The sequence below is a fragment of the Cervus elaphus genome, chromosome 11 (assembly GCF_910594005.1).
Source record: "Cervus elaphus chromosome 11, mCerEla1.1, whole genome shotgun sequence".
Taxonomy (NCBI): domain Eukaryota; kingdom Metazoa; phylum Chordata; class Mammalia; order Artiodactyla; family Cervidae; genus Cervus; species Cervus elaphus.
This window is the reverse complement of record NC_057825.1, coordinates 83,014,852-83,037,706: the sequence shown is the minus strand read 5'-3', so window position 1 is coordinate 83,037,706 and position 22,855 is coordinate 83,014,852. Positions and strand designations below refer to the sequence as shown.

The 22,855-nt window shown below is 35.2% G+C and overlaps 1 protein-coding gene across 1 annotated transcript in view; it reads left to right on the top strand.

Annotated features, from left to right (window-relative positions):
- The window catches only part of LOC122703755 (regulator of microtubule dynamics protein 2), a 60,061-nt gene that overhangs the window by 7,142 nt on the left and 30,064 nt on the right, over positions 1–22,855 (top strand). Inside the window, exons 2-4 of the mRNA XM_043918214.1 lie at positions 10,747–10,921; positions 12,641–12,743; positions 14,826–14,886. Coding sequence (XP_043774149.1) covers positions 10,747–10,921; positions 12,641–12,743; positions 14,826–14,886 — 339 coding nt within the window. The remainder of the gene's footprint in view (positions 1–10,746; positions 10,922–12,640; positions 12,744–14,825; positions 14,887–22,855) is intronic.

Sequence of the window (22,855 nt, the reverse complement as noted above, 5' to 3'; positions counted from 1 at the left end):
TTTTAGATTTTTTTCCAAAATTTTTATTTTTAAAAAAATTTTAATAAAATTTTTATTTTAAAACATGTCTCCAAAATTTTATTTTTGAAGTGAATATTTAGTTTTTTCCATTCTATTAATAAAGTTTATAAATATGTTTATCAGAATAACAAATGGAAAGTCATATAAGAATTAAAAATATGTAGAAAATAATTGTTTTTTGTAGAGGGAACAAATTTGAATTATTTTCAATTATTTGTTATAATAAAATGCCCCCTAAGTTAATATCATTTGTACTAAGATAATTTTACTCTCGTTTTTTTCCTTTTAATGTATCATACTTTTTTTCTATTTTAATTTTTTTGTTGTGTGAAATGCACACAACAAAATTCATTATTGCAGCCATTTTTAAGTTTGGTGGCATTAAATATATTCATACTGTTGTGCAACCATCATTATCTATCATGTTGCAAAAGTGAAATTCTATACCTATTAAGCAATAGCTCCCCAATCCTCTCTTCCCCTAGCCTCTTGACAGCTGCTATTCTACTTTCTGTCTTTGTAAATTTGATTCCTCTAGGTACCTCCTATAAGTGGAGTTATACAATATTTCTCTTTTTGTGATTGGCTTATTTCAATTAGCATAATGTTCTCAAGTTTCATCCATATTGTAGCATGTGTCAGTATTTCCTTTTTTAAGGCTGATAGTATTCCATTGTATGTATATATCACATTTTGCTTATTCACTGTCTGTTGATGCTTACTTTGATTGCTTCTACCTTTTGAATAATGAATAATGCTGCTATGAACATGGGTGTATAAATATCTCCTCCAGGCCCTACTTTCAGTTCTTTTGATTTACACCTAGAAATGGAATTACTAGATCATATAATAAATCTATTTTAATTTTTTTGAAGAACTTCCACTTTCTTCCATAGTAACTGCACCATTTTATATTTCTCTAAGAATGCAAAATGACTCAAGTTTCTTCACATCCCTGTCAATACTTGTTATTTTGGTTTTTTGATAATAACTATCCTAATGAGGGTGAGGTGGTATCTCTTTATAGTTTTGATTTGCATTTTATCCCATTGTGTGGTTTGCCTTTCACTGTTGATTGTGTCCTTTGACACATTTTGAAGTTGTTTATCTATTTTTTATTTTGTTTGTGCTTTTGATGTCATATCCAGAAATCATTGCCAAATACAATGCCATGAAGCTTTTCCTCTATGTTTTCTCTTAAGAGTTTTATATTTTTATGTTGCTGTCTATTTCTTGCTTCAGTTATGCTAGTGTTTGCTTCATATATTTAGAAGCTCTAATGTTTATTACATATATGTTTATTATTGTTATATATGCTTGTTAAATTGAATCTTTTATAATTATAAAATGTTCTTCTTTGTCTCATAAGTTTTAGACTTAGTTGATTTTATCTGATATTAACATAGCCACCCCTGTTCTCTTTTGAATATTATTTTACATTGAATATCTTTTTTCATCCTTCTTCTTTCTACCTATATGTGTCCTCAGTTCTAAAGTGAGTCTTTTATAGACTCCAGTTAATCCTGATTTTTCATCCATACTACCAGCCTGAGTCTTTTGATTGGAGAATTTAATCCATTTACATTTAAAGTAATCCCTAGTAGTTGCTTTTTTGTTATTTGTTTTTCATATGTCTTATACCCTATTGTCCTTCATTCCCCCCCGACTCCATTCCTTTGTGTTGACTTAACTTTTTTATAGTGATACATTTTTTATTCCTTTCTCATTTACTTTTGCATATATTCTATAGATATTTTTGTGTGTTTAGCATGGGCATTGTGAATAACATCCTAAAGTAATAGCAATCTATTTTAAACTGATACCACCTTAACTTCAACTGTATATAAAAGCTTTCTCCTTTACATCTTCACTCCCCCATTTATATTATTGATATCACAAATTACATCTATATAGTTGTATAGCTGTTAGCTAGATTTATCATTATTTTTATACTTTTCTTTTTTATAATAATACTTTTTCTCTTTTAAATACTGTAAAAGAATAAAAATGGAGTTATGAACCAGAATTACAATAATGTTAATTTTTATATTTAACAACATATTTATTTACCTTTACCAGAAAACTGTGTTTTCACATGACTTCAAGTTAATACTGCCTAATATCCTTTGTTTCAACTTGACGAACTCCCTTTACCTTTTCTTGTAAGGCAGATCTAGAGGTAATGAACATCCTCATTTTTTTGTTTATTTGGGAATGCCTTAATTTCTCTATCATGTTTTCAAGAACAGTTTTCCTTTAAGAGGATATATACTTCTTGGCTGATAGTTTTTTCTTTCAGCACTTTAAATATATCATCCTGCTGCCTTTAGGTCTACAAGATTTCCTCTGAGAAACCTGGTGGTAATTTTATTGAGGATCACTTTTTTTGGTAATGATTTGCTTTTCTTTTGCTGATTTCAAGAATTTTATGATTTGTCTTAATGTCCTTCAGTTTGAGTATGTGTCTTGGTGTGAATCTCTTTGAGTTCATCCTATTTGGAGTTAATCAAACTTCTTGTGTTTCTTTATCCATGTCTTTCCTCAAATTTGGGGGTTTTTTGGCTGTTATTGTTCAAAATAAGCTCTCTGCATCTTTTCTTCTCCTTCTCTGACTCTTATTATATATATATTGGCCTGATTTATGATATTCCATAAAGTCTCTTAGGCTCTAATCACTTTTCTTCATTCTTTTTTTCTTTTGACTCTTCAGACTCAATAGTTTTAAGTGTTTCGTCTTCAAATTTGCTGCTTCTTTCTTCTGCTTGTTCAAGTATTTTCTTGATCTTTTCTAGTGGATTTCTCTACTTACTGCTTTTTATGTTCCAGAATTTCTGTTGGTCTTCTTTTTAATAACTTCTAGCTCTTTGTTTTTATTCTCTTTTTGTTCATATACTTCCCCAATTTCCTTTTGTTCTTTCTTCATTTTTTTCCTTTAACTCTTTGAGCATATTTAAGGCTGTTGTTTTAAAAATTGTTGTCTCAATAAGCACAAAGGCTGTATTTCTTTAGGGTCAGGTTCTGGAAATTTATTTTGTTCATTTGAAGGGCAGTCTTTCCCTGAACTTTGTATTCTTTGTGATCTTTTGTTGAAAATTATACATTTTGAAAAAATAGTCATCTATTCTAGATTTGCAGATTGGCTGTATACCGGGAAGACCCACTCATTAGCCCAATACAAAGGCTCATGGGCTTCTCAGGTCTTTCCTAGGCATTAGTTTTCTGTGGGCCTGAGTATGTGTTTTCCCCCAAATACATAACTATTTTAAAATATCTTTTCAATAAGAATCTCATTCTGTTCTTCTTGGCAGCTTAGGTGTCTTATAATATTCCTCTCCCCATAATCTCTTGTGCCCAGGCATCCATTAGTCTGTGGTCCCTCTGTAGCTTTCACATGTCACAGTGATTGCCACAGCCTTCACTGGCCTCTAATGTGATGCCCATATTATGCCTTCATTTCTGCCTGAATTCTAAGGAAAGCTAAACAGAAACTAGTTTTCTAGGAAGCCCTTCAACATGCCAGAGCATTGCAAACAAGATGCACTGACTTCCTTCTGTCCTAAGGGGGGAGGTGAGAATTGCATGACTTTTTCCCATCCATGCTGTGCCATACCAGGGAAGGGTAAAGCAAGGGTGAGTGAAAACACTGAAGTTTTCTGCCCTTTGAGTATGGATTTTTCTTGATGGCTGCAAATCCTTGAGTACTTTTTAGATCTCCCACCAAGCTGTTTCAATCTGTCTGTTGTTTGTTTCATGTTTGCATGGAGGGATGAGGGCCTGGAGTTTCCAGTTTATCATCTTGCTGACATCTGTCTCTCTTAGTATGTATCTTTAAAAAAAATTTGGGAGCAGTGAGGTGTGTGTGGGTAAGGTTAGGCAAAGGGAACTAAATCAGAATGCCTGATATGGAGAGAGGCCACAGTACTGAAGGCAGGCATGTTTTTGCATATTCTGATGCAACTCACTACTGATGTATTTCTATAAATACACTATTTTCACAGCAAATAATGTCATTTTCTGTTTAAATAATACAACTATGCCTGCAAATATGCTATTGTTGCTGTTAAAGCAAGGAGTCAATTGTGCAACAATGAAGAGATACATAAAATGGCACAATTCTTAGTCAAATTTGGAGCAGAAAATAAGCCAGAAAAGTCCTATTAGAAGGTGAATATTTGTAAGTAAATTTGACATTTGAGGGCAGACTTTTTCCAGACCTGTTGAAAGAGTGTTACAAGATTGTTAGACATTAGATAACTTATGAAATGCATTTTTTTTTTTTTGGCCCCCAGTAGAAATCTAAGCTCTAACACAAAGTCAGTATGTGTGTTGTGTATTTTCCCAGGCATATTTATTTCCCAGGCCCTATTTTTAAAATTTGCTTTTAAAACTTTCTCATAATTTTTAATAATGCCCAATTATAAGTAGATGATTCCTGTTCACAGTAGGAAAACAATTTTTTTGCCCTTGAGTGGGGTTTTTTTAATGTGGAGAAGAGACTAGGCTAGTTGTTTTCTTCTTAGTTTTTCTGGCCAGTTTGTCTATTGTCATGCCAATACCGCACTGATTTACCATTGCTTTATTCTCTATATTATAGTCCTGATATCTGTTCTTTAAAATTGTGTTGGCTCTTCTTATTTTTTTCTCTTTAAAAAAAATTTTTTGAGGTACAGTTAATTTACAATTTTGTGGTTGTTTCAAGTGTACAGTAAAACGATTTTTTGCTGTAGAGTTTTCTCTGGATATATGCTCAAGAATGGGATTTCAGGATGATATGGTAACTCAATATTTAGTTTTATAAGGAACTTCCATACTGTTCTCTATAGTGGCTGCACAAATTTGCATTCCCACCAACAGTGTAGTCTCTCTAGTGAAGTCGCTCAGTCGTGTCTGACTTGTTGCAACCCCATGGACTGTGGCCTACTAGGCTCCTCCGTCCATGGGATTTTCCAGGCAGGAGTAATGGAGTGGGTTGCCATTTCCTTCTCCAGGAGATCTTCCCAACCCAGTGATTGAACCTGGGTCTCCCACATTGCAGGCAGACACTTGACCCTCTAAGCCACCAGGGAAGTCTCCACCAACAGTGTAGGAGGATTTATTTTTCTCCATACCATCTCCAGCATTTATTACTTGTAGACTCTTTAATGATAGCTATTCTGACTGGTGTAAGGTGATATCACATTGTAGTTTTGATTTGCATTTCTCTAATAATTAGTGATATTGAGCATTTTTTCATGTGCCTGTTGTGACCTGTATATCTTCTTTGGAGAAATGTCTAGTTAGGTCTTCTGCCCATTTTTTGTTTTATTTTTTTTTTATGTTAAGCTGAGTGAGCTATTTGTATATTTTGGAAATTAATCCCCTGTCAGTAGCACTGCTTGCAAATATTTTCTCGCAGTCCATCCGTTGTCTTTTCATTTTTCTTTATCGTTTCCTTTGATGTGCAAATGCTTTCAAGTTTAATTAGGTTCTATTTGTTTATTTTTGTTTTTATTTCCATTACTTTAGAGATACATCCTCCCAAAAAATATTGCTGCAATTTATGTCAAAGAGTGTTCTGCCTATGTTTTCTTTTAGGAATTTTATAGTACCTGGTCTTACATTTAGGTCTTTAATCCATTATGAGTTAATTTTTGTATATGGTGTTAGAGAATGTTCTAACTTCATTCTTTTACGTGTAGCTGTCCAGTTTTCCTAGCATTGCTTCTTAAAGAGACTGGTTATTGTCCATTTTATCTTCTTGCCTCCATTGTAAGTTAATTGGCCATAAGTGCGTGGCTTATTTCTGGGCTTTCTGTTCTGTTCCATTGATTTATATGTCTATTTTTGTGCCAGTAACACACTGTTTTGATTACTGTAGCTTTGTAGTGTACTCTGAAGTCAGGACGCCTGATCCCTCTAGCTTCATTGTTCTTTCTCAAGATTGGTTGAGCTATTGGGAGTTTTTTGTGTTTACATGCAAATTTTATAATTTTTTGTTCTAGTTCTGTAAAAAATGTCATTGGTAATTTGATTGAGATTGCATTGAATCTGTCTATTTCCTTGAGTAATAGTTTGGTTCTTTTTACACTTGTGCTTCCATATTAAGTTTAGAGTCAGGTAAGTTCTGTAGGAAAATACCATTGTGGTTTTGATTGGAATTATGTTAAAACTATAGGTTAATTTGGTACCATATGAAATTGGTTTAAAGTTAAGTTTTTCTGTCAGTGGATATGACATCTTTTCCCATCTATTTAAATATGTTTTAATGTTCTCTGGTGATATTTTATAATTTTCTATAGAAAAATCTTATAAACTTCTTGTGGAACTTTTTCCTGGATACTGTGTATTTTTCCTGTTGTAGTCCTATAGTATATAAAAGATATATTTTTTAAAATTACATTTTTTAACTTGTTCTATAGATATAGGAACCTGTGTGCTTAGTCACTCAGTTGTGTCTGATTCTTTACTATCCCATGGACTGTAGCCTGCCAGGCTCCTCTGTCCATGGGGATAATTGATCATGTATGTTAGTTTTATTTACTCATCTGTAAATTCTGTTAGATTTTCCTTCAATTTAAATACTGAATACTGTCTGTCTGTTTGAGCTGCTACAAGTACCATAGAATGGGTGGCTTATAAACAACAGAAATTTCTTTTTCACAGTTCTGGAGGCTGAGAAGCTCATGATCAGGGCTACAGCAGATTCAGTATCTGGTGAAAACCTACTTTCTGATTCACAGACAGCTTCTTGTGGTGTTCTTGCTGGATGAAGGGAGCTAGGTTTTCTTTTTATTGAATACTCTTCAAATAATACCAGTTCTGTTTCTTATTTCCCAATGCTTATATATTTTTTGTTTTTCTTTTAATATTGTGCTAACAGAACCTGCAGTACTCTGTTAAATAGAAGCAACAATATTGGATATCCTTCTCTATTTCTGATTTTAAAGAGAATGCTTATAATGTTTCATCATTATATGTGAACAGTATCATGGTTTGGGGTTTATATTCTATTATAAGAAGTTCTGTTCCTTGTTTATGTGTTTGGTATTTCTTTTGTCTTGAAATGGAATTGAATTTATTGAAAAAAAAATTTGGTGACCACCATAAAGGTCATATAGTTTCCCTCATTTTATCTGTTATACTAGAGAAATTTTCTTTATCTGTCCTTGTAATTCATGAGATAAACTCAATTTGGTTATGATGCATTCTGTCACGTATGTTGAAATTTTTTGGCTGATATTCTGGAGGATTTTTGTGTCAAAATTTATATGTGAAATTGGCCTATAATTTTTATTTCTTATTTTACTATACTTATTTGGTTTTGGCACTAGTTTTACTAGCTTCATAAAATGACTTAAATAATGTTTCCTCTTTTTTAATTCCTTAGAATTTGAGTAAATCTAATTCTTTGCATCTATTGATGGAGCTCTCTATATAGCTATTCTGTGTTTTCCCTCTCTCTTGCTATTAGAATAGACATACAAGTTCTGATTTAATGGCTATAGAATATTCAATTTTTTCTTATAAAAATAGCATCTCTATTGAGATATTATTCATATAACATAAAATTCACCCTTCTAAAGTGTACTGTTTGGTGGGTTTTAGTTTAAATAATAGTGTCTGATATTAAACTAGTTACTTTCTTTTGGTTATTATTTTCTTACTGTATCTCAGGTGCATAGAATTGTACTAAAAACTGTGTTTAGCTTATGCAAACTCTGATTAATGGTCCATGCATATGCCACTTTAACTCATTTATTTAGTTTGCTATTATAAACAGTGTAATAAACATCTGTGAAACCACCTGCTAAAGCAAGACTGATTTGAAATGCCATATCTGTCTTGTAGCACACTTTTCATTTGCGTATGAGTTTGTTTCTTTACTCTTCTGTTTTCAGTTACTCATCCATCCTTTTACCAGCTGCCATCTGTCTTTAATTATTGTAGCTGCAAGATAGGTCTAATATCTGGTGAGGTAAGTCTTTTCTCCCTGCTCTCTTTCTTAATGGTGCTTTGACTATTCTAGGCTGTTTACCTTTTCTTGTAACTTTTAGAATCATTTCATTAAATTGTATGAAATTTCTTCTTAGGTTTATAAAATTCGAGTTACACTGAATCTGTAATCTAGAGAGAATTCATTCATTTACAATATCAGTTGTTTGTAGCCATGAACATGATATATTTTTTCATGAATTTAGGTTCTTTTATAAACAGTTTTTAATATATCTTTTATCATCTTCTCCATAGAATTGTTACATGTTTTATTAAGTTTATTCCTGGGTGTCTGACATTCTCTGTGATCATCATAAGTGAAATATTTTATTTAATTTTGTTTTTTAGGCTTTTTGCTGCTAATATATTAGAAATGAAACTGACTCGTATTTTAGTATTATATGCAGCCAACTTGCTAAACTCTGTTACTCCCACAATTTGTAGGTTTCTTAATGTGCACTATGTAGGTAACCATAGCATCTGCCATAATATGAAGATTATGTTTGAATAAGGGTGTGAAACAGGTGAGGAGGTAAATTAACATAGATACTCAGTAGAGAACATACCAGGCAGAAAGACCAGCAAACACAAAGATAATAAAGCAGGAAGGAAGCCAGTGTTCCTGGAGTGCTGATCAAGTAGGAGAGTGATAGGAGATGAGGTCAGAGGTATTGGACTCAATTATAAAGGATCCTATAGGTAACTCTAAGGACTTAGCATTTTTACTATAATTTTGTCATCCATTGGAGGGTTTTGAGCAAAGGGTTACATGATCTGATTCAGCTTTTTAGAGGACCATTCTGGCTCCTATGTTGAGAATAAACTATAATGGTCAAGGACTAAAGCAGAGAGACATGATAGGAGGCCATTGCATTAATACAGGCAACCTGGTGTTGGTCTAGACCAGGGGAGTAGTGGGTAAAGGTGGGGAGAGGCAGTGGATCCGGGATGTATTTTGAAGACAGAAACAACAGACATTTCTGAATGTTGCTTAGGAGAGACAAAGAAGTCAAGGATGGTTCTAAATTTTTGGTTTGAGCAATTAGAAGAATGAAGTTGCCATTAATAATGTTGTTAAGTTGAGTATCATTTATACAGTGTCTTCTTTATAAGGACTTTGAAGGAAATTTATTTGAGTCAGCATTGAAAATAGGTGTACTTCTCTCAAGAACTTGCTTCCTTTCTCTTTGTTAGTATCTGTTGGAGACTGTGACTGCTTCAGCTATTAGAAGATGTAAAATCACATTTATGTGTGTTTTAGCAAGGGTATAGGTATCTAAAGTATATGTACTTTTTTATTGGCCTTATTCACATTTGACTTTGTTTTTATCTTTTCTCACCACTTCTAACTCATTCTCTTCTGTGTTATATATCCTTATATAGTTCCTTAAGATCTTTTTTAGAACAAGGCAGTGTGTGAATAAATGAAAATAAATTGTTGTATTATATGCCACCAAAAAGGAAATGTGGGAGGTAGCATGAATTTTTAACAACTAAGCTGAGGGTTAAAACATCATCTTGAACCACAAATTTATATATATATATATATATACACACACACATATATGTGTGTGTGTATGTGAATATATGTGTGTATATACATATGTATATATAAATACATGATATATATATATATATTTAATATATATATATACCTGACTGCCTCTGAGTTTAATATATATATATACCGACTGCCTCCAACTCTATATCATTCATTCAGCAATATCCAGCGAGTATCCATTATGTGTCAGGTGCTGTTCTAGGCACTTGATGACATCAGTTAATAAAACAAAGAATTGTTTTAAGGGTCATGTTGTGAGGGAGCATGCATTCTAGTGGGAGAGATCCTGACAAAAATAACACATGTAGTAGGTTAGTAGAATATACAGTGTATCAAAAGACAGTGTACTACAGAAAAAAAAAAAAAGTCAAGCATGATAAGGGAGATTGGTGAAGGAAATGCATGTAGGTTGGGAAATGGTGGTTGCAACATTAAATAAAGTGGTCTGGATGGGCTATATTGAGATGTCGATGTTCAACAGAGACTTGAAGGAGGTGAGGGTGTGAGTTATGGCTCAGATGGTAAAGAATCCGCCTGCAATGCTGGAGACCTGGGTTTGATCCCTGGGTTAGGAAGATTCCCTGGAGAAGGGCATGCTAACCCACTCCAGTATTCTTGCCTGGAGAATCCCCTTGGACAGAGGAGCCTGGTGGGCTACTGTCCATGGAGTTGCAAAGAGTTGGACTCAACTGAGCGACTAAGTGCAGCGGAGCATTGAAGGAAGAGCATCATCATCCCATCAGTGGAAACAGAAAGCAAAGGTCTTGATGTAGGAATGTCCTGGCTTGTTTAAGGAGTAGCTGGGCAGCCAGCATGCAATTGACTGAATGAGAAATGTTCTGGGAAACAAGGACAGAGAGTCGATTGAGGTGGGAAGCAAACCTCATCCAGTTTTGTAGATGGTTATTAGGAAATGTGCTTAGTCGCTCAGTCATGTCTGACTCCTTGTGACCCCACAGACTGTAGCCCGTCAGACTGCTCTGTCCATGGGGATTCTCCAGGCAAGAATACTGGGGTGGGTTGCCATGCCCTCCTCCAGGGATTAGTACATGAGCTTTCTCTGAGTGAAAGGAGGTACCATTGCAGGATTTCAAGCCTCAGAGTGGAATGATTTGACTTACATTTTGAAAGGATCTCTCTGGCCATTAGAGTATAACTTTCCAGAGAGTTGATGATTATTTCTGCAATTTTAGGTATGTTACAGCTAATACTGACACTGAAGAACAGAGTTTTCCAGTCCCTAAGGCATTTAACACTCATGTGAAGGAATTAAATTTAGATGCCCTTATTCAGATGGCTGATAATTTACGAGTGAATGAGTCCAGAAAAGTGGAGAGTTTTGAGCTGCTTTGTGACCACAAAGAAAAGGTAAGATATATGTGATAATAACCTGTTTGTATAGTTTTAATTTTTATTTAATCTACTCTTCCATTCATGTTATGACCACAGCAATTGTGTCACAGTTTACAAAAGCTAAATGACTGATGTAAATTTTTTTTATAATATTACTAAAATTTTTTTAAGTAAATAAAAAAGCTTATTCAAAAAACTAAGATCATGGCATCCAGTCCTATCCCTTCATGGCATATAGATGGGGAAAAAGTGGAAACAGTGACAGATTTTATTTTCTTGGGCTAAAAAATCACTGCAGATGGTGACTGTAGCCATGAAATTGAAAGACGCTTACTCCTTGGAAGAAAGGGTATGACAAACCTAGAAGCACATTAAAAAGTTGAGACATCACTTTGCTGACAAAAGTCCATATAGTCAAAGCTATAGTTTTTCCAGTAGTCATGTATAGATGTGAGAGTTGGGCTATAAAGAAAACTGAACATCCAGGAACTGATGCTTTCAAACTTGTGGTGCTGAAGAAAACTCTTGAGAGTCCCTTGAACAGCAAGGAGATCGAATCAGCCAATTCTAAAGTAAATCAACCCTGAGTATTCATTGGAAGGACTGATGCTGAAGCTGAAGCTCCAATATGTATTTTGGCCACCTGATGGGAAAAGCTGACTCATTGGAAAAAACCCTGATGTTGGAAAAGAGGGCAACAGAAGATGAGATGGTTGGATGGCATCATCGACACAATGGACATGAATTTGTTCAAACTCCTGGAGATAGTAGAGGACAGAGGAACCTGGCATGCTGCAGTCCCATGGAGTAGCAAAGGGTTGGACTCAATTTAGAGTCAGACACGACAACAACAATGAAGGGTTTATTAGGCTCAAAGGTCATAAAAATGAGAACCAGAGATCCCATTGATTATACGGATTGACATTGATTTTATCAATTTGATATATTTCTTAAATATTTTATAACAGATAAAGGACAAGATGTACTGCTTCTCAAGGGAGGAAAAGCTACACTTTAAGCTCACTATCTTTCGGTGATTAATATAACAGTCATTAGTATTTCACTGTATTTCTACCAGTAATCATTTTTCAGTGTTTCATGTTGTACTGAATTGACAAAGCTCATCCTTCCCCCCACCACCACCACCACCAAAGGGGAAAAAAGGATTTTGCAATGTCACAAAGATCTATAAATCTTCTTCTTTCCCATGAGAAATTTAAGGCTAACTTTTGAGGATTTAGAAACTCTAAACACATGAACTCGAAAGTTTTTAAATCTCTAGGGTTGTGTTTTAGGTAATTTAGGTTAAAAAAAAAAATGTGACTGCTCTTTTGAATATGTATAATCTCTAATAACTTACAGATATTATCTGAAATGCCCACTGAAGCATCATATTGATAGTAGATAAGTTAGAAAGGAGAGCAAGGAGAGGATACTACCACCCAGAGAGAATTTATAAATTCTAACACCTGTCAATTTTCTCTCCTTCATAGTGTAGAGCTGGTGTCTGCATAATATTCATTGGTTTTTAAGACCCAAATGTAACACTACATTAGATCACCGTGAATATAGCGATCTACATTTTTTATAGCCATGAATATTTGAATTTAAAGTGTGATATGCCCATGAATACAGTCATTTCTAAGTACCAGTTTACCTACCTAATTTTTTAAAACATTGCAGTAGTTTAGTCACATTACAAAGTTTATCTAATGGGCAGTTCTGTGTGTTCAGTTTAGAGATGAAATAGAGTTTATTTGGCGGTTTGCTCGTGCTTATGGAGATATGTATGAGCTATCTACAAATACACAAGAAAAGAAGCATTATGCTAATATTGGTAAGTATTTTGTGAATATTAATTATTCTCAGGTAGTAATCATTATTATAGTAAACCACGAATGAAATTTTAGATAACAGTATATGGTCTCTAAAAATATTTGAACATATTAGGATAGGCAACTGAAAAACTCAAATTCCATGCTTTCAAAATTTATAAAATCATAGAAAGATGATACATTAAGTGGTAATAATTTGAGAAGCAATAATAATAGTAGTCTTTCACCAAAATTAAAATAACTCTTCTTACTTCCTATAACATAGAACTCCAGGTGCCACAAAGAAATAACTACTCAGACTTTAATGTTTTTTCAAAATTTATCTCGGTAAAACAAGGTAAGCCTTGAGTTGACAATTGTTTAAGCAGAGTGATGAGTCCATGACTGTTCATTATTGCCATCCTGTTTTCTAAAGTAACAACAAAAGAATAACAGCCAGAATGCCAAATGATTTGACAAGATCAATACAGAGACAGGCAATTGTAATTCAGTGCACAGGTAATAAGTGCCTGGCAAAGAACCCAGGAGCCGGGAAATTGGAGACTGGAGTTGAAGGGCATGGGCACTCAGTGTGAAGGAGGAAGAGCTTGCTGACTCTTGCTCCTCATGACAGTATATTTGAACTTGTTACATTGAGGGAAGATTTGATCCCTGGAGAGTACAAAATTCTTTCCTAACCTGCTAACTGTGGTGTCCCATTTTTGCAGTACATCTGTTGAAGTCCTATGACTGATCACACTTGTCTTGCAAATCAAATATGAACCTTACATCTAAAAGAACATGTTTGTAAACTTTCAGGATTAAGTGATGGACACAAATAGACCACAAAATAAAAAAACTTTTTTAAGGGAAATAGGTTTCTTTTCAGGCTGAAGCTGCATCAGTGAGGGTACAAAACCAGTATGTATACTATCTGGCTCCCTTTTATATTTTCAGAGCCATGGAATCGCCTCTATTTTAGGCTTATGGCAGTGCCCTCAAAGCTATTTTTGTTCACTTGGTAATGTAGGTAAGATGTTGATTTAGTTTTTAATGTTTATACATTAAAAATGTTTATGTTTTTCAAGCACTCGTTATCAAATTATTGACTCTTCTAATATATGCCCACAATGTAATATCAGTTGTTATTTTAAAAGACTGCTTTTTAATTTTTTCCAATTTATGTAGATTTATACACCGGGTAGTTCTCTTAATGGAGAGAGCTATAGAATACCACCTTAACAAATTAACAAATAGGAGAATGATTTTAGAATAAAAGATTTTTATTTATAAAGATTATCTAAACTGCTTATTTAGAAGAGCATTTTTCAGATCATTGGATCACATCATTGCTCTTCAAGCAAAAAAAAAAAAAAATTAGAGCAGAGAAAAGGAGATTGTATAAAATAAAACAGCAGCTTTTTGAGAAAGATTTTGAGAATGTGGTTTAAACAAACCTCTATCCAGAAATTAACAGATTATTAAAAGTTATTCTAAAATGAAGTAAAATTATTTAGGGGAATTATTTATGCACTGAATGTGTTCACTGTTATGAATGGTTAGATAAGAGCTTCTCTGGGACACCTTCCCTTACCCCTTTAGATAGAGCTGCTGTCTCCATTCTCTGCTATGCTCTTTTTAACCTTGTATTTATCTTTACACATAATTGTTTTGTTTATATACCTGCTGCCTACTGAACAGTGAATTCTTGGAGATCAAGAATTGTGTTTTATTTGGCTTTTTATTCCCAGGGGCTCACATAATATGACATTTAGAAAGTACTCAATAAATGTTGGTTGAGTTAATTGTCTACTAATAATGATTGAATGACTTCTTTTGCATTTGGTTAAATCACTTAGTCCAGTGAGTCTACACTTGAATTTGCATCAGAACCACTATAGGCCAGTTAATGCAGATAGCTGTGTCTCAGAGGTTATGATCGAGTAAGTCTTCCATGTGGCCCCAAATTTGCTTTTATAACAAGATTCTAGGTAATGACTTTGGGTATTGGGACCATACTTTTGGAAACTACTGGCTTAATTCAATAATTTACCCCCTACCAACTCACATGAAGGTACCAAGCTGTAAGTACATTTATCTTTCAGGAAAGACATTAGGTGAAAAAGCTATTACGAGAGCACCCAGGAATGGATATTGTCATCTGTGGTAAGTACACAGAATTTATGCAGCAATTGTTCTTGTTCTCTTTATTCTCATGTATTTTTCAGTATGTATATTTTAAATGTTTTTAAGATAAACTTTCACTGACTATTTCATAACTGAATCTACCAAGTCCAATAACTTTGAATATGATAAATTCTAATTAAATTATATTTATATAAGATTTTGTTTGGAAACAAATGCTAAAATGATGCCATGTTTCTAAATGAAATGTAGGGAGAATGCTTCAAGAATAAAAGCACATCAGCTATTATACCTTGATGACAAGGTTTACACATTCCATAAGTGAAGGAAAAGCCATTTCTAGTATAAGAAAACTCAAACAAAGGAAATTTAATTAGTTAGATGGTTGTAGGTGGGTATCCTTGGGACAAAAAAATTATTCTTGAGACTATTGTTTTGTTTTGTATCCTTTGTGTATTTAGAATTATAAAACACAAGAAGAAGTAGATTGTTTTTAATTAGCACTTCATTTTACTCACAGTTGCATTTTTGCAACATTTCTCAGTTCCTTAATTATTTTTTCTCCCCAGCAATATAGGTATGTTAGGTGCTAGTAATACATTTATCTATGACCCTTCTCTCCGACCTAGGTTTTCAGAAATCCACACCTCTTTGGGATTATTTTATTATTCTGAGATGCTTTAGGCAAAATCTCTCTTAAAATGGCTTCTTTTCTGCAGGTCCATGTTTATTCTCCTGGAAATTCTCATTTCCTCCACCAATTCAAAATTGCAATCCATTTTCTCAAAGCAGACCTGTTTCTTTATATTGCCACCAGCAGGGGGAGCACCACTCACAAACTCTCATTTTAAAATTCCCTGGGCAGGAATCACATTTTTTATGTCCCCCAAACACTAAAGGACAAACTCTAAGGGACATGCCAAAATAAGAGCAAATCTTTTGAAGCTGCTATCACATGGCTTAAAATGAGATACAAGCCTACCCCATTCCCTCTCCCATGAGAAGGTGGGACAAGACTCCCAAGTACCCTAGCAATTCTATTTGCAGAAATCTGCCCCCCTCTCTAGCTCTCTTCTGCTACAGAGAATTCTTTGCCTTCTCTTAGATAGCCTGGAGATGGATGAAGAGCTAAGCCTGGCAGAACTTGTGAGTCATTTCACTCATGCATGTGTCATGCATGGATGAACATCTTGCTTTAGGAACTGGTGTACATAATAGATAAAGTATTGTTCTGTACCCTTAGTGCCTCTGCCAGAATTCTAGGAGGAAGTTTATTTTGCAATTAACATCCTGGTAGATATCTTTAAGGTCATTTCTCCAGTATATGAGGGTCTTGGCTATTATTTCTATAGCCAACATTACCTTCCTTTTTTTGCATAACACTATCAATTTGCCAGCAAATTTGGAGAACTCAGCAGTGGCCACAGGACTGGAAAACGTCAGTTTTCATTCCAATCCCAAAGAATGCTCAAACTACTGCACAATTGCACTCATCTCACACGCTAGTAAAGTAATGCTCAAAATTCTCCAAGCCAGGCTTCAGCAATATGTGAACTGTGAACTTCCAGATGTTCAAGCTGGTTTTAGAAAAGGCAGAGGAACCAGAGATCAAATTGCCAACATCTGCTGGATCATTGAAAAGCAAGAGAGTTCCAGAAAAACGTCTACTTCTGCTTTATTCACTATGCCAGAGCCTTTGACTGTGTGGATCACAATAAACTGTAAAAATTCTTCAAGAGATGGGAATACCAGACCACCTGACCTGCCTCTTGAGAAACCTATGTGCAGGTCAAGAAGCAACAGTTAGAACTGGACATGGAGCAACAAACTAGTTCCGAATAGGAAAAGGAGTATGTCAAGGCTGTATATTGTCACCCTGCATATATAACTTACATGCAGAGTACATCATGAGAAACGCTGGGCTGGAAGAAGCATAAGTTGGAATCAAGACTGCTGGGAGAAATATCAATAACCTCAGATATGCAGATGATACCACCCTTATGGCAGAAAGTGAAGAGGAACTAAAAAGCCTCTTGATGAAAGTGAAAGAGGAGAGTGAAAAAGTTGGCTTAAAGCTCAACATTCAGAAAACTAAGATCATGGCATCTGGTCCCATCACTTCATGGCAAATGGATGGGGAGACAGTGGAAACAGTGTCAGACTTCATTTTTTTGGGCTCCAAAATCACTGCAGATGGTGACTGCAGCCATGACATTAAAAGATGCGTACTCCTTGGAAGGAAAGTTATGACCAACCTAGATAGCATATTAAAAAGCAGAGACATCACTTTGCCAACAAAGGTCCATCTAGTCAAGGCTATGGTTTTTACAGTGGTCATGTATGGATGTGAGAGTTGGACTGTGAAGAAGGCTGAGCACCAAAGAATTGATGCTTTTGAACTGTGGTGTTGGAGAAGACTCTTGAGAGTCCCTTGGACTTCAAGGTGATCCAACCAGTCCATCCTAAAGGAGATCAGTCCTGGGTGTTCACTGGAAGGACTGATGTGAGGCTGAAACTCCAATACTTTGGCCACCTCATGTGAAGAGTTGACTCATTGGAAAAGACCCTGAAGCTGGGAGGGATTGGGGGCAGGAGGAGAAGGGGACGACAGAGGATGAGATGGTTGGATGGTATCACCGACTCGATGGACATGAGTTTGAGTAAACTCCAGGAGTTGGTGATGGACAGGGAGGGCTGGCATGCTGCGATTCATGGGGTCGCAAAGAGTTGGGCACGACTGAGCGACTGAACTGAACTGAACTGAGTATTAATAAATTAATATGTGTTAAGGTACTCTATTCTTCCGTTTTTAGTATAACCATAAGGAATTTCTACTGATCAAGCTACACTGTCTTCATCTCTTTTGGTATTGTAAATGTTTGGGTGCTGATTAGCCAGATTTGGATGCAGAAAGAACACTGAAGCCCTACTCTTAACTCTGAGCCTCTGCTTCCTCTTTCTCTGGTGTCCTCTGCCTTGTCCTATGTGCTGTGTGTGTTTAGTTGCTCAGTCATGTCTGAATCTTTGCAACCCCGTGGACTGTAGCCCACCAGGCTCCTCTGTCCATGGGGATTCTCCAGGCAAGAGTACTAGAGTGGGTTGCCATGCCCTCCTCCAGAACATCTTCCCAACCCAGGGATCAAACCCAGGTCTCCCGCACTGTGGGTGGATTCTTTACAGTCTGAACCACCAGGGAAGCCCTCCTTCTTCCATGCATGCATCTGTGTCAGCGAAGAATCACATTAAAAAGGTACATTTGATGTTAATCTTCAACTTGAGGACACTTATCAGTGTGAACTTCCAAATTTCCATACAAGAACAATCCTGAATCTTCCCTGAAGGCATCATAAACACTTTAAAATTCACTGTGTGAGGACAGATTACGCTTAACTCTTCCTTAGTGTATTTCCCAACCTGTCTTCCACTAATCTGGCTACTTCTCCTTTGTTCATCTATTTTCACTTTTGTTGTGTGTGTGCATGTTTGCTAAGTCGCTTCAGTCGTGGCCAACTCTTTGCCACCCTATGGATTGTAGGCCACAGTCTCCTCTGTCCATGGGATTCTCCAGGCAAGGATACTGCAGTGGGTTGCCGTGCCCTTCTCCCGGGGATCTTTCCGACCAGGGATCAAACCCATGCCTCCTGCAGCTCCTGCATTTCAGGTGAGCTGCTAGAGAAGTCCTTTTGTTGTGTACTCACTGCCGTATTTGGGCTTCCCCAGTGGCCCAGCGGTGAAGAATCTGCCTGCAGTGCAGGAGCAGCAGGACACGCAGGTTCGATCCCTGGGCCGGGAAGATCCCCTGGAGGTGACTCACTCCACTATTCTTGCCTGGAGAATCCGCATAGGCAAAGGAGCCTGGCAGGCTACAGCTCACGGGGTCACAAAGAGTTGGACATGACCGAAGCGACTTAGCTCGCACACAACTCGCTTATTTATAACGCTGATATTTGACCATGAGGGAAATCTTATCCATATACACACAGAAACACAGAGTACTGATCCATTTGTGTTTCACGTGATTTTTTTATTCAGTATGACTTTTTAATTAAGAAACAATTAAAATCTGGTCAGTTAATAAAATTTAATAAATTCAAAAGTCAAATTTATCTTAATTTTTAAAATTTATTGTGATGTACCTACTAGATTTAAGAATTCTCATTCAATTAAATACAGTAATAGAGGTTTAGGCTGATGGAAAAGAAAAATTAAAACTTTGGTTTGAGAAGCAATGGGTGAAATTTACGTTGATTGATTCCATAGTCAATTGTAATAAAATATCATGAAAATATCTTATTCTGCTGGAATTTTCCTCAATATGTTAAGACTTTTTCTCATTCGTTCAGTATAAATGACAAACCATGGCCTCCAGGCCAAATGCAACTGCCTGCTTTTGTAAATAAAATTTTATTGGAGCACAGCCATCCCTGTGCATTGCACATAGCAATGATGTTGAATAGTTGTAACAGATTCTCTGATCCCACAACCTAAAATGTTTGCTACCTAACCCTGAAGCTAAAGTTTGTTGACCCATGGTTTGCAGGGTTCTGTGATGGTTTCTGCTGCTGCTAAGTCACTTCAGTCGTGTCCGACTCTGTGGGACCCCGGGGACTGCAGCCCACCAGACTCCTCCGTCCATGGGATTTTCCAGGCAGGAATACTGGAGTGGGATGCCATTGCCTTCTCCACTGTGATGGTTTATAAGCCTTCAATTTGAAATAAAAGAGCAATCATTAGGAATAATTTCATAAAGGACTGATATCAAGGGAATAATTGAAAAACAAATGTTATTTTAAAAACTTGTTTTTCATCTTCATATTTTCCAAATGAAATTGCCTTGTAACTTTAAAGCTACATAAGCTTTCTGTAAAATTCTACTGTTTTTGTTGTACCAGTCTAAAATACTTCTAGAATCAAGAGAGCAAAATTACCAATGGATTCGCAGTTTGTTAGCTAATCAGGCCTGACCTTAATTATAAATAATGTCTTACATATTCATTGTGCTCTACTGTTCACAAATTATATCCACATGCATGTGTTTCACAGAACAACCTGTTTCCATTTTATGGAAAGTATAAACAAAGCAGTCTGTGTATATGGTGTTTGTGTGTGGAGGCCGGTATATGTGTGTGCCATGTGGTGTTGTGATTAGTAACCAAGGGTCACACAATAAGTGGGGAAAATAAAAGCCAGATCTTATATTTGTATATACTCAGTATTTCATCTTTTACATTACTCTTCCTCTGCTTTTTCACAGTATAAAGAGCATTGGCCCTAAATCAGAAGCTTCTTGGAGTTGAGTTAATAGTTGCTTACTAGTTGTTGAGACAGGGCTGCTTGTCAATTATTAAAATATTTGCTATAGATGCAAAGAAAATATAGAATTTTTGTTAAAGCAAATATAGTTAGAACAACCTCTAGATGGAGGTCATAGACCATATTGTGTATAGTTGCTTACTTGTTCCCATCAACCTAAGAGTTTACAAAGTAAAATTTTAAATTACATTTTTCAAGATAAACAGTATCAAAAAGAACAACATATATACCACATACATGTAGTTATAGGGGAGATTGATTGCCAGAAAAGAAATGATGATTCTTTTGGGAAAAGTGGTCAGGTGAACTTTGAATTTATGGTTTGTAAGAAGATAAATAGTACTTTAGACTTTAAAGAAACAGACTTAAAAAAGCATAAGACTCTGTTGACAGATTATTTATAAGAGAAAATGCACATATTTCATATTATGGTTTTCATAAGTCGTGTTTTTTCCTTTTTTCCCCCTTCACTTAGAGTGACTTGTAAAGAATGTGCTGAAAGAACTCTGTAAAAGCTAGATCAAATATGCATAAGCTTTTCTGATTTTTCAGAAAACAGAAGATTTATTCCACCACTGTAGATCAGTGAACATCGAATCTTTTCCTTTGACTCCAGAACGAATAGTTGGTTGGGTGTTCTGTGAATGATGAAGTTCAAGTAGATCCAACATAGATTTTTCTAAAAATGTGACATGATCTATTTTTTCTTTGCTAGTGGATAGAGTAGGGAAATTAAGCTAATTGTCTGGATTTAAGGAAAGCATGAAAACAAGTTCACCTGTAATCTTCTTGGAGACAATGTTAAAATACAGGCAAGATTCTGTGTTACCTGTGGTGTGAGAATGGTTTGAGCCTCAATTATTCAACAGAATATCTGTTGACAATATCATTATTCTATCATTCCAGATCTGAATCTTAGACACTAGTGTGTTCAGTCATTTTTTTCAGTGGGTGAAGATATGGAAGGTATTCTTATAAAGGTTGCAACTGGCACAAAATTAGGAGAAACAGGGTGGATGATGGATGACAGGAGTAACTAAAAGATTTTCACATGGGAAAGAGATACTAAAAAATATGTGAATTAACAGGGATAAATATGAAAGGAAGGATGGAGAGAAAAATGTCAAAATTTAAGGACATAAGGGAAAAACAGCTGGAAATTAGAAGGAAGCATGAGTGTAGTTAACAATAATGTATTAATATTGGTTCATTATAAAATTTTTCAGTATTGTATATCAATATTGCTACAGTTGTGTTGGGCTTCCCAGGTGGCTTAGTGGTAAAGAATGTGCCTTCCAATGCAGGAGATACAGGTTCAATCCCTGGGTTGGGAAGATCCCCTGGAGAAGGAAATGGTAACCCAATCCAGTGTTCTTGCCTGGGAAATCCCATGGACAGAGAAGCCTGATGGACTATAGTCCATGGGGTCATAAAAGAGTCAGGCACGACTAAGTGACTAAACAACAACAGTTATGGTAAATGTATTATAGTAATTTAAGGTAGTTTTTAAATACAGTAATTTAAGTAGTATCTCCTAACATAGGTAAGTTCTCAGCTCACCTTTAATAGGTTGCTTTTGTCCTAACTCTTGCTTTTACTGTTAGGACATTATTGATTTTCTAATGAAAATTAAGAGGTCAAAAAAGTTATAACTGAAAAGTGGCCATTTTATAGGTTGTGCATAAGTTGTTGTGAATTGTGTGATCTTCTGTGTCCAGGAATGGTCTGACTATTCCAAATTAAGAAAATTGTTCTCGTCACCTTCTTATTTTAAAGTTCACATGTATATCCACAGAAACAATCAAGATAAATAACACCCAAAATTGCATTTCCACTTCAGTTATGAAAATGCAAGTGAAAATTAGGACTTACTTTTGAAATACTGATATTAAAGTAAATGAATATTTTGCCTCAGACAGAAAAACTCTAAATACTTTTGTACAGAAATAGTCTGAATGTAAAAAGTAATATATGCCCAATTTTTAGAGGAAGCAGTTTGCTGAACAAATATTGTATCCAATTTATATTCAAGTAATTATTGATGTAAATTTTATATTCCTAATGGAAAAAAAGGAAAGAATTCATGAGATGCAATATTGTAGTAATGTGTTTCCGAGGAAGGATTGAAGGGCATGGGAAATTTTTGAAAAAACATAGTCTAAAATTATCTTTGGTTTTAGTATTTTTTAAAAATTTTGTATTAGTTTTTGTTTTTAGTGATGATACTTGTTTTAATTTTCAAATGACATTAAAGGGAACCGTGAACTTTTTATTTTTATGAAAAAGAAACAGGAATCTGTTGACACAGTATATTTTTCAGTTTAATACTTTTAATTTGGTTAGTCTTTCCTGAGAGTCTCTTTGTGACTTTGATGTTGATGATTGTGATTGCAGCAGCTCATCTTTCATGAAACTCACTCATGCCAGGCACTATTCTAAGCAATTACATTTTAGATATTTTACCCTCACAATACATACACAAGATAGAGGGTGTTAGCATCCCCAGTTATAGATGAGGAAACTGGCCTCATGTTTATGTCAAGTATTTATTATTTTTAGGGTCCTTGCATTTATATGAATACTTTTGTTAAATATTAATGAATAGTTTAGATATATTTTTTAAATGTTAAATTTCATGATATTTCATTAAAAGTTTACACAGTGTCCACTGTTTTTA